Raw genomic sequence first — 17,129 nt, 5'->3', positions numbered from 1 at the left:
AACAGGTCCTGATCCCACTGCTAGGAGCCCCATAAATAGACCAAGCTATACAACTGTCACACACATGCAGAGGGCCTGGGTTGGTCCCATGCGGGCTCCCTTGCTGTCAGTCCAGAGTCAGTGAGCTCCCGTGAGCTCAGGTCAGCTGTCTCTGTGGATTCCCCTGTCATGACCTTGACCCCACTGGCTCGTCCAGTCCTTCCTCCCTCCCTTCAACAGGACTCCCTGAGCTTGGCCCAGTGCTTGGCTGTGGAACTTTGCATCTGCTTCCATCCGTTACTGGATGAAGGTTCTGTGACGACAATTAGGGTAGTCACCAATCTGATAATAGAAGAAGGCCAGTTCAGGCACCATCTCCATTATTGCTAGGAGTCTTAGCTGGCGTCATCCTTGTGCATTCCTGAGAGTTTCCCCCCCGCACCAGGCTTCTCCCTAACCTCAAAATGCTCCCCCATCAAGTTATCTCTTTCTTTATTCTCCCTGTTCCTCCTGCCCCCAACCCACCCAACCCAGTCCCTCATGTTCCCATACCTCCACCCCCACTCACATTCCCAGTTTACCCAGGAGATCTCTTCTATTTCCTCTTCCCAGGGAAATCCATACATCTCTCCTTGGGCCCTCCTTGTTACCTAGCTTTTCTAGGACTGTGGATTGTAGCCTGCTTATCCTTTACTTTACAGCTAATATCCACTTGTGAGTGAGTACATACCATGTTTGTCTTTCTGGGTCTGAGGTACCTAACTCAGGGTGATTTTTTTTTTTCTAGTTCCATCCATTTGCCTGCAAATTTCATGATGTCATTGTTTTGTTTTTTTTAACCGCTGAGTTATACTCCATTGTGTAAATGCACCACAATTTTTTTTATCCATTCTTTGGTTGAGGGGCATCTAAGTTGTTTCCAGGTTCTGGCTATTATGAATAACACTGCTATGAACATAGTTGAGCACATGTCCAGCCCCAAAGGAAAACAAGCCAGGTCCTTGTAGCATTTGTAGCTGGCATCTGGAATGCCAAACAGAGACTCCATGTTACACTGAAAGGGTCTGAGGAACCCAAGAGCAAGTTGCAGGATTGTGATTGACATTTTCCTTCTTGGACTGGCAGTCCTGTGCAAGTGACATACATGTTCATGGGGATGGCCTAGTGGGTATGTTTTCATTGAGTCAAAATGCAGGATTGTGTTTGGGATTGTTTTATGTGAGGATTACGGTAAAACTTTATGATAAAATTTAATAATCATGACTAATGGGTATTGAAGGCCACTTAGGATACTTCGGTAGACTTTCTGTTAGGGCCTGTAGTCTAGCTGGTATTATCCATTTAATATTCACTCATTTTGATTTTATGTATGGGTACCACGTGCATGCTGTGCCCTCACATGCCAGAATGGGATGCTGGGTCCTCTGAAGATGGAGTCACAAATGGCTGTGAGCCACCATGTGGGTGCTGGGAACCAAACCCCAGGTCCGAGTCAAGAGCAGTCAGTGCTCTTAACCACCAAGCCATCTCTCTAGCCCTGGTACACTTAACATTTAGACACTGTCTGTTTGTTGTAAGTCACGTGCCTTAGTAAGTCGAGTTGAACTATCACCAGCAAATGAATTTATTTATGATAAAATAAAAAAATCATTTCTGAAACACAGAGAATTAGGCAGGCCCCCCCCACCCCCCCACCCCCCCACCCCCGCTCTGCTTTCTTTCTTCTCTTTGGAAAGGCAGCTTTATTAAAACATAATTTAAGTAACACACACAATTTACCCTTGAACAGTGTATAAGTCTGATTGTGTAGTTGTCATGGTCACTGAATTCCAGAACATGCCTACACTCCAGAAAGAAGCCTCATGCTCCTTACAGCCTCTCAGTTCCCCCTTGCCTTTGTCCCATGCAAGCCACTGGTCTAGTTTCCTCATACACTTATCCTTTCTACTCATTTCCTGCAGTGAAGTCTCACAGCATCCTGCCTCCTGAGCCCACCTTTCCCATCAGTTCAGTGCTTTCAGGACTCACCCATGTCGCAGCACCTATCAGCACTTCATTCTTATGAATGCTGAATAGTGTTCTGTTACACGGACATCCTAAGTGTCTTATGCATTGGTCAGTTCAAGGACATTTTGAACGTTTCTCGCATTCAAGGTGCTTTGGTGGGCCTTATGTTCATGCTTCTGTGAGGCTGTTTGATTTTAGCTCTTTGGATATGTAACAAAGAAAGGATTTCTGGGTCATGTGGTAACTCTGTACAATCTTCTGAGAGCTGTCTTTGGTATACTCATCTTGCAAATAGAGAAAAGGATTTTTGTTTTGCTTTGTTGTTTTATTCACAGTCCCAGCCAGGTCCCCCAAGGGCACAAGGGCAATTACTTACAGTTAAAGATGCAATTTGGAAAGCTATTGGAGGCCTGAGGCAGAAGAGGAAGTACCTTATTAGTCACAGGTGTGTCACAGGCTCATCCAGGTCATAGGTGTCCTGACTAAGGTCCTGATAATTGTGCAATGTGGAGCCCAAATGCAGGAAGTATGGTCTGTGGCATCATAACACCTATTTTTGTATCTCAAAGATGGTGTGAAAGGATGTGATGAACTAATATTCATGAAAGTGCTATGTACATTGTAACTCCTGTGCAAGGTGATTGTGGTCATGGAGGCAGTATAATTGTATCCAAGGAGTTATAGGAATTAAACATTCAAACACAGGATCAAGTTAGCCACAGACCTTTGAAGTTTTCTATTGCTGATCTGTGAAGACTTTTAGCAACACCCCTGACAAGTGATTAATCATTTCATCAAAGTCCTTTTTCAGAAAGGAAACTTACTCTCTCTCTTATAACCTAAATACTCACTAACATTTTGGTAGATGGCCATACATTCACTATATCTAACTCTATTAAAGAGTTAATGTATCTTTGTAAAATTGATAGCTGCCTCCTTGTAATTCTTAGTTTTGTTCTTTTTAGGATGGTTTTATTTGTAATTATGAACTATTTCACAAGCAACAAGAATGTATACATGATAATAAGATAATTGTTCAAATACCCACCCTCTATTTTTATCTATTTGCCCAAGACAAATAGAAGTCACCACTGCAAATGTGGCTCTGATGCTCTTGTCAGCCCCCCTGAGGCCCACCCCTGCCCCCCTACATGCACACAGCTTTCTCATTTTCAACTTCTCTCAAGTTCCTCCAAATCATAGTTAGAAATAGCTCGAAGCTCAGATTTGAACCTTGGCTCAAAGGTGATTTTTTTCCCTCCACAAGTCCATACTGTTCCATCTGGATATATTCTTATGTGATCATATATTATTATTTCATACATGGATAATTAGCTACCGGAGGTCTGCAGGTGCTTCTCTGGTTGTCCCTAACCAAATAGCTGACAAGAAGTCAAGGAAGGAAGGAAAGGTTTGGCTCGCAGTTTGAGAGGATATATGGCAAGGAGAGCAGCCCTGGCCGTGAAGGGAGCATGAGGTGGATGGTTCCATCCCACCCACAGGCAGGAAGCAGAGAGATAAATGACTCAGCTGGTTCCTACTTGGCTCTTTTTCAGTCAGTCTGAGGCCCCAGCATGCTCTGTAGTATTTCCCACATTCCTCTTTAGTTAAACCTTTTTGGAAACTTCCTCATAGGGCTATCTCCTAGGTAATTTCAAATTCATCACATAGGGATACTTAAAACATTGTCCTTGGTTGTCCATTTAAGCTTATTTAAAGCTACATTCCCTCACAAACAACACAAAATACGACTGACAAAATATCACTGACATCCAGTTAGTTGCATTTAAATTGTAGAATTTATATTACAGTTGAAAAAGAATGAGTCTATTTGGGTGATTAATCAATTCTAGTGAAGAGGAACTATGATATTTGCTAACGGAATAATATGTCTTCAAGCGATTCCATTATAGGAGCTATCTGGGGGGTCTGAATATGATTAAGCAAATGTCAAGCTGAGTTTTTTAAAGACTGACTTGACAGTTGGTTATGTTAATGGAGCATGACATACGACGGCAGCTGGGTGGTAATTCTCTTCCTACTGCTGGCATTGATGGAGTCATTATTACCGTCTTATTTCAAGACTGGACTAATGTATTATGGAAGATGAGAAAGAAGAAACTCAGGAAGGAGCAGAGGAGGGCCATTTGTCTCTAGAAGGAAAATGTTTTGCAAGAGGAGTAAAGAATCTGAAGTGTGCTGTTGGGGACAGGAAGATCTAAGTGGAAGCACTAAGAGCCTGCAGTTTACAGTGAAAGCCCTGTGGATCTTCTGCAGACACAAGGGCCTGGAGGCCCCGATGTTCTAGGTCAAGGATACACCCAGTGTGCGAGATTTTGCTTGCAAAGCTACAAAACCAAAGCAGTAAACAAAAAATAAGAAAGAAGGAAAGAAGGAAGGAAGGAAGGAAGGAAGGAAGGAAGGAAGGAAGGAAGGAAGGAAGGGGGAAAGAAAGAGAAAAAGAAAGAAAGAAGGAAAGAAGGAAAGAAAGAGAAAAAGAAAGAAAGAAAGAAAGAAAGAAAGAAAGAAAGAAAGAAAGAAAGAAAGAAAGAAAGAAAGAAGGAAAGAAAGAAAGAAAGAAGGAAAGAAGGAAAGAAAGGAGCGAGCAAGGGAAGCAAAGCAACAGCCTTGTTGATGTGCAGTTCCTCGCCTTCCATACCCACTTTCTCTTCATCTTTTCTCTATGTGGAGAACCAGGACCTGCCTCAAGGAGGAAACTCTTGAGTCCTCACCTGACATCAAGATCTCCTCTACAGGGTTCTCCCCAGGTGGTGCAGGGCCCTAGACTTGAGTCTCCTTAGTCCTCTGTATTCTTGTTCAGCTTCCCCAAGCGGCTTCAGTCCATGCACACCTGATTCCTCCTTTAAGAATAAAGTGCCCCTTCTCTGCGGAAGCTTCCGGGACAACCTTCCCTGACTAATTCCTTTCATCCTTCCTATCTGTGGAGTTCGAAGTATCCTCGGGTTGTAATTTTTACACATTACTCCATATCAATTTAGAACTCTCCTAGACAGTCCAGATTCTGCACTGATAACATTAGTTTGCTAGAATAGTTTATGTATAAAACAACCTGTTTCTAAGGAGAGATGCCTTCAGGAACACAGATTGAATTTTATTATAATCAAACCCATCGGGAACAGAGAAGTTAGTGAGTTAATTCTTGGTCTGTTCTTTTATTCAGCACTCACTTATTGAGCACCTTCTGTATACTAGGCATCATGTTTTGTCCTGGTAATAAAAACAGAGCCATCCCAGCTTTTTCCTGGAAAGCGCATGCTGACGGGGAGAAACACGATAAATGGATAAATGAGAATCTAAGAGATCGTAGTGGAATGGACTCTTCAAACGAAGGGTGCTAGGGAGCACTGGGATGAGGGGTGGGGTGGGCTGTAGTTTTAAATGAGCTGCTTCTTAGGAAGAAGTTTCAGCAGTTGTCTGGAGAAGGGACACACCACGCTGAAGGACCAGCCACCTCAGCGGCCCCGAGGAATGAGGCTCTTTACTGTTTTTGGAAAAGAACAGGAGGAGCCAGTGTGGCTGGAACAGCATTGTAGGTGGAAAGCACAGCAAAGGAAAGGACAGATTAGGTGGAGGTGAGGAGCTGGGTGCCACACCAGCCAGGGCCTGTGCCATACGGGCTGATGAGCCACCATCACTGTCTACGTGGAGTTAGATGGGGCAGTTTCCTGTAGAGAAGCAATGTGGAGTGTTTCAACCGTCACACAGGCACTGTGCTCAGGGTAGATGATTGACAAACCAGGGCAGCAGCGGGGACACCAATGTACAGAGCTATCAAGTGACTTGGGGGAGAAGTTGTAGGATCCGGGACACAGTGGTGGAGATGCTGTGGTACATGGCATCTGCAATATGTATGCATTCTAATGCATGCGTATTATAAACCATAGGATTTGCAGGCACATGGGATGGCATATGTGACAGAGAATGTCAGGAGAGACTCAAAAGTTTTGGCCTCACCAACTGCAAAGCCTGAGTTGCAGTGAATTGGAGTGGGCTCCAACGAGGAAAGAGCATTTTCTAGGAATGATCAGGAATTCAGTTTTAGATATCACAAGTATGAGATGTTAATGTTCAAGTGGAAATTTCTACCCGTAGGGCAAATAGAAACCTCATGGAAGAGATTCTCCTGGACATATAAACTTAGGAAGATAAGTGAACAAAATAGCATTTTTCTACAATTACCATTTTAAGATAGTGTGATTTCTTTGGAACTATTAAAACAAACCCTTACAAAGTTTCAAATTCAACAGGGACATGGAGGCAGATTCTTTTCTTGAGGTGACAAGATTTGTTTAACACTGGAGAAACTGTGCTGGGGTCTGAAGGGAATGGGGTGGGTTTCACACAGTCCAGAGGAGCAATTGAGACTATTTTAAGGTCTTGGGGGAAAGGGAGGGGCCATGTCTTACACTGTGGAGCTGTGAGGAAGAGTCTAGTTAACTTAGGGGAGTCAGGGAGGCATGGAGGAAGGGCACATTTAGCTAAGATGTATTCATTATAAGGCCATCTGGAAGAGGGCAGTGTGCCCTAGCTCTTTGTGCTTGAAGTATGAAGTTCTTGGGGCCTGTCATTCTCCTGAAATTGACATTAGGGGGGAAATTTGGGCAAGCTAACCCATTTATTAACTCCACTGATTATTTAGGGAGTGCTTTATAGATACTAAGCTAAGGCACAAATCGTTCCCTGCCAGCCCCCAAACAACTCTACTCTGATGGAAATCATCGTAGACAGCCTGTAGCAGCACAGCTGATTAGTGTTACTGCAGAAGTGGTTTTCCTTTGGTACAGAGGCTGAAAAACAGACATGTGACTCAGCCCTTTACTATGACGGCCATAGATAACTGGGGAGGTTAGAGTTTACATGAAAAGTCAAATAATTCTCAATAGTCTCAGTAATCCACCCAGATGATAAAAGCAACATCAAAAAGCCCCATATGAACACTTGTTGATGTGAGTGTTTGCCTTACTGGGAGGTCAGAAAGGAAAGATGGCCAGGATAGAGAGGTGTGACTTCTTTCTTTAGGGTTTTCCAACTAAGACTTAACAAAAGAAAAGAAGTGGGATGTCTTAAGGAAATGTGATAACGTTTTCTCTTTAGCCTAAGAGGTGGATGAGATGCCCATGAAAGGTTCTGACAAGATCTGAGTTCTGAAGGTGTTTCCTTGGCTATGAAGGGCAGATGGCTATGGCGGAGTCTCATAGACATGGTTGGACTCACGCAGATGTGTTTGTCATGATGTCTGTTGTGTTGGGTGTGTGGGGCTAGGTCTTGAGCAAGAAGACGTAAGCCAGGAGGTCACTTGGGAGATAAGAGTGTAGCACTAGACGTGAATTAAACTCTCTGGGGGAGAAAGTGTGGAGGAAAGAAAACTCAGAAAGGTAAGGACTTACCATCATATAAATCATGACATTAACCAACTGGCCCAAAACAAAACATTTGAAACAAAGCAACCGAGCGCCATAGGAAAGGGCAGGAGAGAAGGAAAGAGGAAAAAAAGGAAATAAGAACACCACGCAGGAATATCCCAGCTGCATGGGAGTGCCCTAAATCTTTACCTGCTTCCACTTCTTTAATTAAAACCTTTTATGAAATTACTATATGTGACTTAAAAAACTATTCCAGTAGACAGCCAAAGCCTAACCACACGCTAACTACAGTCTGCCAATATGACCCACCTTGAGCAAAGGGAAGTGACCATAGCCATCACCCCTTAGGAGTTCAGACCAGATAAAGGCTTAAACATTACTCTCTGTCCCCAGCCATTTCATTTTCCAGATGAGGGGGACTCTGTGTCTAGAGAAGGACATCTTCAGGTCACACAGATATTTAATAACAGAACTAGTATCAGGAAGTGTGTTGGTGTGTGTGAGACATAGCCTTATTCTGTTGTCCAGGCTGGCCTCAACCCAGTAATCCTCCTGCCTCAGCCTCCTAAGAGGCTGGGATTACAGGACCATACCACGGTGCCTCAGAAAAGTGTGTTTTGAGCTGTGACTTTATCTTCCTCGACACTAACTGTCAATGAAAGTTAAGGATTTAATGAACATGTAAAATATCTATGTGCAGATTTTTAAGTGAGTAGGTTGTTTTTTTTTTTTTTAATGTGAAGTACTTGGGGCTTAAAATGATAGGACACATGTTCCCCTCTTACAATCTGATCTTTTTAGAAAAATAGACTCTTCCCTTGCACAGTTCTAATTCTGCGCTCCTGAAGCCACCTAATTTACTCAAACTACTTTTTCCGTCCTTCACGGCAAAGTGCAAGTTCAGTTGCTGGCAGAGCGTCCTCCATTAGCCTCCCAGTCAGAAGTAATCATTCCTTGTTCTGGGTTCCCTTAGAGTCAATGGTTTTCAAACTATAGGTTAAGATTTATCTATCCACTGTGCAGTAAGTCAATTTAGCAAGCAGGTCACTCCCAGAAAGAGAAATAGAACGTATCAGATTATAATGCATAATTGAATAATTGTGTTTGTGTGTTTCAATGCAAAACATAAGAAATTTGAAAGACACAGATTTGAAAGATTACAGCATAGAGGGTTGGGGATTTAGCTCAGTGGTAGAGAGCTTGCCTAGCAGGCACAAGGCCCTGAATTCGATCCTCAGCTCAAAAAAAAAGATTACAGCATAGAACACACCTTATCATGTGGCCACTCTGCTCTTTGGGAGGTGTGGCTATCTTCACCTTTGTCGGGTTTTTTGTTTGTTTGTTTTGTTTTGTTTTTCCAAGATAGGGATTCATTTTGTAGTCTTGGCTTTCCTGGAACTTGCTCTGTAAACCAGGCTGGTCCCGAACTCACAGAGATCTGCCCCCCAGCTGCTGGGATTAAAGGCATGTGCCACCACAGTCGGGCTATGTATGCAACCTCTGGATACTGGATAATGACAGGCACCAAGGTTGACTGGAATCATTATGAAGGTCCAGAAAGAATGGGAAAAGACCAAAAGTAAGTAGGTTGGAAAAGAAGTGGATATAAAAATTTTAGATTTCCTTTATCTCAGATGTTAATAGTAATTTTTTCCAGCTTGGTATTACCAAATCAAGAACCTCTTTTGGGATCTGTGCTTTGGGGCTGTCTCCCTGTCACCTTCAAAGTCCCATGTGATGTGGTATAAATAATACTTCCTGCTAATGTTGCAGCTGTCACTCAAGGATCTTAATTTGCTTTATGAGCAGGATCTGGTGATGATGGCCTGGCTCCATTAGGCAGGTGCGGGAGTTAAGAACCAGTGAGTGGCTGAAATCTCTGGTCTCCAGGATGTCGGCTACCCCTACTCCCTCCCCCACCACCAACACCAAGGACTCCTACACTTATTCCCCAGAGGGAGGAACCCTTGGGCCTCCCTTTGCGGAAGCTCCACTGAAAAACAGTTTGCAAAGATCCCACCCAGCCAAGATTCACTCTTTCGGGTGTGTGGTGTGTATCAGCGAGCAGAGAGCATGGGAATGAAGGCTATGAACCGGCAGCCCTGGTACTGAAAATGGACAGGGAGAAAGACTGGGGGACATTGTCGGGGCAGAGCTCAGGATCATTAAAGGAACTGGACTCCTCTCTGGTCGGTAGCGCCTTAAGATCTGCACCTGGTAGAATGAGGCTACTTAGCTCTGTCCACTATTCTGTGGGTCATTTTGTGGACATGTGCTCTCTCAATAGCAAACTTATTTCTTGTTTCTGTCTGCCACTCCCCACCCCTACCCCCAACCCTTCCAGTTCCCTCTTGCATTTGCAACCCCAGTGCCACATTAACCACCCGCTTCCCATTTCCGGGAATGAGGGGAGGGGGTCAGTCCCTCTCTTTCTAAAAAGCTAACTGCCCACTCGAGGGCCTGGAGGCGCGCGGGGGGGGGGGGGGGCGGTAACGGGTGGGGGGGGAGGGTGACAGCTCTGTCCTGGAATCAGGTTACTGCCACTTGTGTCTGAGTTCACACAGCATGTTCCTCCGTCAGGGATTCCGCAAATATCTCCCCGGGGTAAAAAAAGAAAGCGCGCTGCGCTCCTGCACCCAGAGCAGAGAGAGCCCAGTCCCAGGTCCTGGAGCGCACCATCAGGGGCCATGTCGCCTTAGCCTCCAGGGTCCCGCAGCCTCAGCAGCGTCCCAGCCCGCCAGCTCCATGCGGAGGCAAAGCTGCACCGTGTTCCTGGGGTGAGGGGGCGATTGGGCATGCTCCTCCCCATGGGTCGCCCACCATGTCTAATGGATATCGCACTCTGTCCCAGCACCTCAATGACCTGAAGAAGGAGAACTTCAGCCTCAAGCTGCGCATCTACTTCCTGGAGGAGCGCATGCAACAGAAGTATGAGGCCAGCCAGGAGGACGTCTACAAGCGGGTGAGTGAGTGTGCGGCAGGGGAGTGCGCGCCACTGGGATTGCTAGTCTAGACTGCTTGTCTAGCTCAGCGCGAGGGACGCAGCTTCCGAGGAACTGGGCTTCGCCGTGACCTCGGACCAGCCCATTCCCCTCTCTGGGGCCGGCTTTCCTCCTTCTTCCGCTTTCGCGGGAGGGGGCTGTGTAAAGCAAGAACCTCCAAACCCTGTGGCGACACAGCCGGCCTAAAATGTGGATTCTGTGTGCACCACGGACAACTCCGACTTCAGGGCTGGATGGGGAAGCACAGAAATTTGCATTTTAAACTGAGCGTGGAGGAAATGACTCAGACTACACATTCTCCTACAGGTCTTTCCAGCTCCAGGTCTTGGGAGGAAATATGGTGGTGTGAAGAAACCACTTAGGATAAATTCTTTTCTTGAGAAATCCGTGTTTCCCTTTGAAGGTGTTCAGGCAGATACACGTTTGAAACAGAATATGAGGCATTTTAGTCCTAGAACTGTTTGCCCTAGGATGAAAAAGAGGGTGCCCATGGAACAGTGGAGGGAGGGAGGAGGGAGACCGCACCTCCCAGGGACCCAGGGCTGCCTTGATTGGTGTGTGTGAGTTGGCAGAGCTGGGGGTGAGATGAGACAGCATGTTGGTAAGAGGACTTTAAGTCCTGATGGGTTACAAGGATTGAGTTTCCTGGCTGGTCACTACACTGATTTCCTCAGGCCCCTTAGCTTCTGGGCAAGAGGATCTGAACTAGTGCAGGGGTCTGGGGCCTGGTTGCCTCAGATTGGACCAAAGTTCCCTTTTAAATGCCAAGCCGTTTGCACCAAAGAGCATTACCTTGACCAAGAAGGCTGGGGAGCTGTAGAAGCCACTGGATAGCATTTGGATCTGAGAAACAACCTCATGTTGTTTCTGTGAGACCTCCGTGATTCCTTGGTCAATTCTGTCACTATGGACTGCTAAATCTGAGAGGGGCTGGCGGTGATATCCATGAGATTTCAGTGTTTGGTAGAGTCAATTGGTATATACTGTTAATTCTGGGAGATCTAGTCCCGTCCTTCTTTTCTGAATGTCCATGTTTTAATCTTCCTCTCCCTGAGACCCTCCTCCAGGGTCATCTTTATCTTTTCTATGGCTGTATAGTGAGTGAGTGTGTCTCCTGGGAAGCTGCCAGAGGTCCAGGGGACTTGATGACTTGATAACGCAGATGGGGAAGATGCGTGGTAGTGTAGGCCTCAGCGTAGAACTACTGAACTAGTTTCTTCACTGTATAGCAGGAGGAAGTATTTCCATGAAGTGTCCCCAAAGCAGGGCAGAAGGGGCAACTTGTAGAACACTGGAGGGAAAAGGTTTTCTTCCTCCCCCAACCAGGTGACTACTGCTTGACTCTTTTGGCCTCATTCTCGCCTCTTTGTTGGCTAAAGGTGGAATGCTTCAGGAGATGCTTTGTGTGGGATGAGAGAGGGCACCGTCTCTCTCTGGAAAAGTGACTCACTGGATTATGGCAGCCGCCTCAGGGTATAGGGGAGGGAGTCACAGCACAAGGTCACAGGTAGAGGTGACCATCCTTTTTACTGGATCCATCTTGCCATTGGATCGCATGCAGGTAACTGTGACCTGTCTCCATTTGGTCTTATGTGAACACAGTGGGCAGGCAGCCATTGTCTCATATGGTCCCAGGGATGTGTTTCCTTTTTTCCTGTCTCCCCCAGCTTTTGTTCAACCTGCCTGTCACATTCCTCTTCCCTGTTGGTGACAGTTACTGGAAACCACTAAAGCAGTGGTTCTCAGCTTTCCTAATGCTTTAATAAAGTTCCTCATGTTGTGTTGACTCCCAACCATAAAATTATTTCATTGTTACTTCACGACTGTAATTTTGCTACTGTTATGAATTGCAATGTAAATATTTGGCATGCAGAATAGCTGATAGGTGACCTCCAGAGAGGTCGTGACCCACAGGTTGAGAAATGCTACACTAAAGGCTGGGTTAAGGGCTGAGAAGACAGCTCAGCTGGTAGGGTGCTTGCCTAGCATGCATGAGGTCCTGGGTTTGATCCCCAGCACCGCATAACTGGGCCATAGTGGTGTATACCAATAATCTTAGTACTCTGGAGGTGGAGGCAAAGGGTATAAAGTTCAAGATAATCTTGGACTATGAAAGCCAACTTGGCTTATGAGACCCTGTTTTAAAAAAAAAGACTTTGATTAAATGTTCATTTTATCTGGAGTGTAGAACACATTGAGATCTCAGTGTGTATCCTTGGCTGGCCTCAAAGTTGTGATTGTCTTGCTTCAACCCCTTGAGTGCTGGAAATACAGTAATGAATCACAGTCCCCATCTTGCCAATTTGTAAAATTTATTTTATTTTTTATTTCATGGAAATTGATGTTTTGCCTTCATGTACATCTGTGTGAGGGTATCAGATCCCCTGGAACTGGAGTTATAGACAGTTGTGAGCTGCCGAATAGAATTCTTGGTCTTCTGGATGAGCAGCCAATGCTCTTAACCACTGAGCCAGCCCCCTAAGCTTGCCATTTTTAGTGATATAATATCATAGGTGAAAATAAATCTATCCCAGTGTGTAGTGATGAGGGATTGATAGAAACCAGGCAAGTTTTGTTTTGGTAGGAGAACCAGGGACTCAGGAAACACACTGTACCAAGAACCAGGTAGCCACTAGACAAGCTGCTTCCCTTCTGGAAACCCATTCCAGCCGCCACAGAACTGACATTCAGGATAGTGCTGCAGGCACTGAGACTCATTTGTTGTATGAATAAATAACAGTTTCCATCAGCTACTTTGTAAACTGGATAATGTCACATTTCTATGAGAGGATTATCATTATATACTTGCTAGTAGTTATTGTGGTATTTTAAAAAATGAAAAAGAGGTTCAACTTTTTATAATACAGCCATAACAATTCATCTTATGTTCATGCTTGTTACATACATTATGGCTTCTTTAGGTTGGGAAGATTAATTAATAGTGAAGAGACAGCAAGGGTCACATGCCTAGCAGCACACAGAAAGTCAAGTGGTTCTGATGCCGTCTGTTACTATACTTAGATTGATTTCTCTCTCATGTTGGGCAAACATTTCCTTTAAAAATAAAAGTATAAAACTACACCCAGTTAAGTTAGAATCTCTGCAAAAATGTGTGTGTTGTACAAATAATTCTTTAAAGAAAACCAATGCTTATAAACATATGCTTATAAACTGCAAATCTATTGTAGATAGACTTTTTTATTTTTTTTAGATTTTGGTACTTACAAGGGAAAAATTACTGTCTTAGTGTGAGACAATCAAACATCCTACCATGACAGCTTCCGGGAAACTGGGAGAACAGAGCTGGGAAGGGGGTCTGTGTTTCTCTTTCCAAGTGTCAAGTCTTCTTTAGGTAGTTGATTGATTTAGAGAGAGACAGAGACAGAGGAGAGAGAGAGAGAGAGACAGACAGAGACAAGGAGAGACAGAGGTAGAGGAGAGGGAAAGGCAGAGACAGAGGAAAGACAGAGACAAGGAGAGACAGAGGTAGAGGAGAGGGAAAGGCAGAGACAGAGGAAAGACAGAGACAGAGACAAGGAGAGACAGAGGTAGAGGAGAGGGAAAGGCAGAGAGAGGAAAGGGGCCTGAAATGGATAAATTCTTCATTGTGAGGGAAGCTACATGGAATTTTTTTCCTGTAAGAGAATCTGTAAAAGCTAGAGTTATGCCAAAGCCTCAGGTTATCAACTTAAAAGCAAATTTAAAAAGTTCTCTAGAGTTTCTTTCTTTTAGACCTTTTAGGGAACTTAGAAAGTAAAATTAAAAATCATACCAGTCATAGATTTGTTAAAGAGTAGTGAGATACACATAAAAATTGGTTCTTTGAAGCTAGCTACTATATGTTTAATGTTAAATAAAGTATCCTCGAAGCTTCAGTTTTTGTAAATATTAATAATAATTTCATGTATATAATTTTTTTTTGCAATTTAGAGCCATGTTTGCCTTTGATTCCTGAACTTCCAGTTTATTGTGAAATCATTTTTTTTTCCATCACTGTGGAGCATGGCCTGGCTGGATCTTTTTTTAAAAATTAATTAATTAATTTTTTGCACATACTGGACCACATCAGAGACAGCCCCTGCTCCTAGCTAGGAGTCCCACAAAAGACTAAGCAACACAACCCTAACAGATGTGCAGAAGACCTAGGTCAGTCCCATTGTCCCATTCTGGCTCCCTGGTTGTCAGTCCGGTCTCTGTGAGCCCCCATGAGCCCAGGTTAGTTGATTCTATGGGTTTTCTGGTGGTGTTTTTGATCCCTCTGGCTTCTACCTTCAGCACAAATAGGAACATACACCTATGTGATTAGGGACTGTTGCCCCCTCATGGTAGCATACCATAATTGCAGGTTCAGTTCTGCCCGGGGAAAGGATGGGTTATTATTTTGACAAAGTAAATCAAGGTAAGAAGTAGCCGGGGTAGTGGTGGCGCACACCTTTAATCCCAGCACTCGGGAGGCAGAGCCAGGCGAATCTCTGTGAGTTCGAGGCCAGCCTGGTCTACCAAGTGAGTTCCAGGAAAGGCGCAAAGCTACACAGAGAAACCCTGTCTCAAAAAACCAAAAAAAAAAAAAAAAAAAAAGGAACCACTGCTCCACCCCACCCCCCACCTGTGGGTCAAAGGAAAGAGAGATAACCCTGCAGGTGGTCCATAGCTAGGTATGGCCCACCCCTTGCAGGACAGGCTTCACAGCATGGCCGGATAGCAGCTGCTGTGTAATTTCTGGGTAGAGTCTTGGCTGACCTGCTCATTTTTATTACCTAATGCTGCATCTTCTCATATTAGCTGAATGTGCCCAGCCCTGGAATGTGTGAGATCCACTGCTGTGTGATCAACATGTGGTCATCAAACAGCACTCTGAAAACCACCAGCCATGATGATTAGTTTCTTGCCCAGACTTCTGTGATTTTCACAAGCCTACAGGTTGCACTCTAAAAATGGCATTTAAAAAGTGACGAGGCTAGGTCCAATAGCAGAAAGTGAAGAGGAATGAAACGGAATGTTACCATCCTGAACTAGATAGGGCCAATGTATAGCTACCAATTCCAAAGTACATAGGTTTCACAATCATGGTTTTCTTTAAAGAATTACTTGTACAACTTTTGCATTTTTGCAAAGAATCTGACTTAACTGGGTATGGTTTTATATTTATATTTTTATCTTTAAAAAATATTTATTTGTTATTTTCATTATATGTACATGGTGGACAACACACCCAAGATTGTTGGTGCCTTGTGGGATCCCTTGGAGCTTGAGTTACAAGTGGCTGTGAATCACCCAACCTGGGTGCTGAGAACCTAACTCGGGCCCTCTGGAAGACCAGCGTGTGTTCTGAACCACTGAGCCATCTATCCAGCTATACTTCAATTTGTCAAGAGAAGTTCTTTTAAAATGAAATTATCATAATGTTGGATGAAAATGAATTTAGCCTTTAGATAGAAGTAGGAGAAGAGCTGTGTCTCATTCCTTTTTGAGCCATGAGCTGCCTGATTTCAGACCCAAACCTCTTTAGTTTTCTCACCTTTAAAGTTTTAAAATGACATTTTAATGTGTCTGTCTGTCTCTGTCTCTCTGTGTGTCTCTCTGTCTCTCTGTCTCTCTGTCTCTCTCTCTCTGTCTCTCTCTCTCTCTCTCTCTCTCTCTCTCTCTCTCTCTCTCTCTCTGTGTGTGTGTGTGTGTGTGTGTGTGTGTGTGTCTCGTGTGTGCTTATGTAGCTTGCAGGATTCTGTTCTCTCCCTCCATCCTGTGGGTCCCAAAGACTGAGCTCTGGTTCAATAGCAGGTGGTCAGGCACCTTTGCTGGCTGAACCATCTTGCCAGCCAATTTTCTCATCTTTGATATTAGATGATCGACTTCCCGGGCAATCTTTGAGGCTTGTACATAGCCTACTTTTATAGCTATGGTGAGCAACCTCCTGATTTTATTACCCATCTCATTGTCCTTCTCCTACTATTATGATATTACTAAGCTGGTAATGTGGCACTCCTGACACTGAACCTTGGTTGTGTCACTCAGTGCCCAATTTAACATGGGCAAATACAGACCATGTGCCATAGAACAATGTTATGGTCAATGAAGGACCATATATATATATCATGGTGGCCCCGTGAGCTTTTAATGAAGCTAAACAATTCTTATTGCCTACTGATGTCATAGTCTTTGTAATATTCTAGAATGATACTTGACCTTTGTGTTTGTGGTAATGCTAATGTGGGCAAACCTACGGCACAGCCAGGTGTATAAAAGCATAGCACATGCACTATGCACCACACAGGATGTTTTATAATAGCAGAAGATCATATTTCTCCTGTTTGTGTGTCTACTGTGTGAAAATAATAATTAATATTAATAATAAAAATAATAAGGTTTTGTTTTGTTATTTTGAGTCAGGGTCTCTCAGTGTAGCCCTGGCTGTCCTGAAACTCCACTATGTAGACCAAGCTGGCCTCCAATTTACAGAGATACACCTCCTGCCTCTGCCTCCCAAGTGCTGGGACTAAAGGTGTGGGTCACCATGCTTGGCTACTTTAATTTTTCCCATTGCTTTAAAGTAATCTCTTTACTTATCAAAATGAAAAGGTTAATTTAAGAATAGCCTCAGGCAGGTCCTGCGGGAGTGATGTCAGAAGTCATTTATCATGGGAGATGACAGGTGGCTCTGTTAGAGCTACTGCCCTGAGGACCTTCCATAAGGACAGGATGGACAGGCCAGGGGTGGGGAGGTGGGAGTTGGGGGAAATAAGGGTGGGCAGGATGCAGT

At 44.3% G+C, this 17,129-nt stretch overlaps 1 protein-coding gene across 6 annotated transcripts in view; it reads left to right on the top strand.

The window, feature by feature from the left end:
* Positions 1-17,129, top strand: part of LOC118586386 (myomegalin-like) — a 197,489-nt gene that overhangs the window by 60,893 nt on the left and 119,467 nt on the right. For 5 of the 6 annotated variants that reach the window (XM_036191574.1, XM_036191565.1, XM_036191570.1 and 2 more), the window contains exon 4: positions 10,222-10,332. The exons of the other annotated variant lie outside the window; for it this stretch is intronic. In XM_036191574.1, the coding sequence (XP_036047467.1) occupies positions 10,222-10,332 (111 nt within the window). The remainder of the gene's footprint in view (positions 1-10,221; positions 10,333-17,129) is intronic. 6 annotated transcript variants of the gene reach the window in all.

This window comes from Onychomys torridus, chromosome 6 (assembly GCF_903995425.1).
Source record: "Onychomys torridus chromosome 6, mOncTor1.1, whole genome shotgun sequence".
Taxonomy (NCBI): domain Eukaryota; kingdom Metazoa; phylum Chordata; class Mammalia; order Rodentia; family Cricetidae; genus Onychomys; species Onychomys torridus.
Note: the sequence above shows the minus strand (reverse complement) of the source record. Positions and strands in the feature narration are given on the sequence as shown.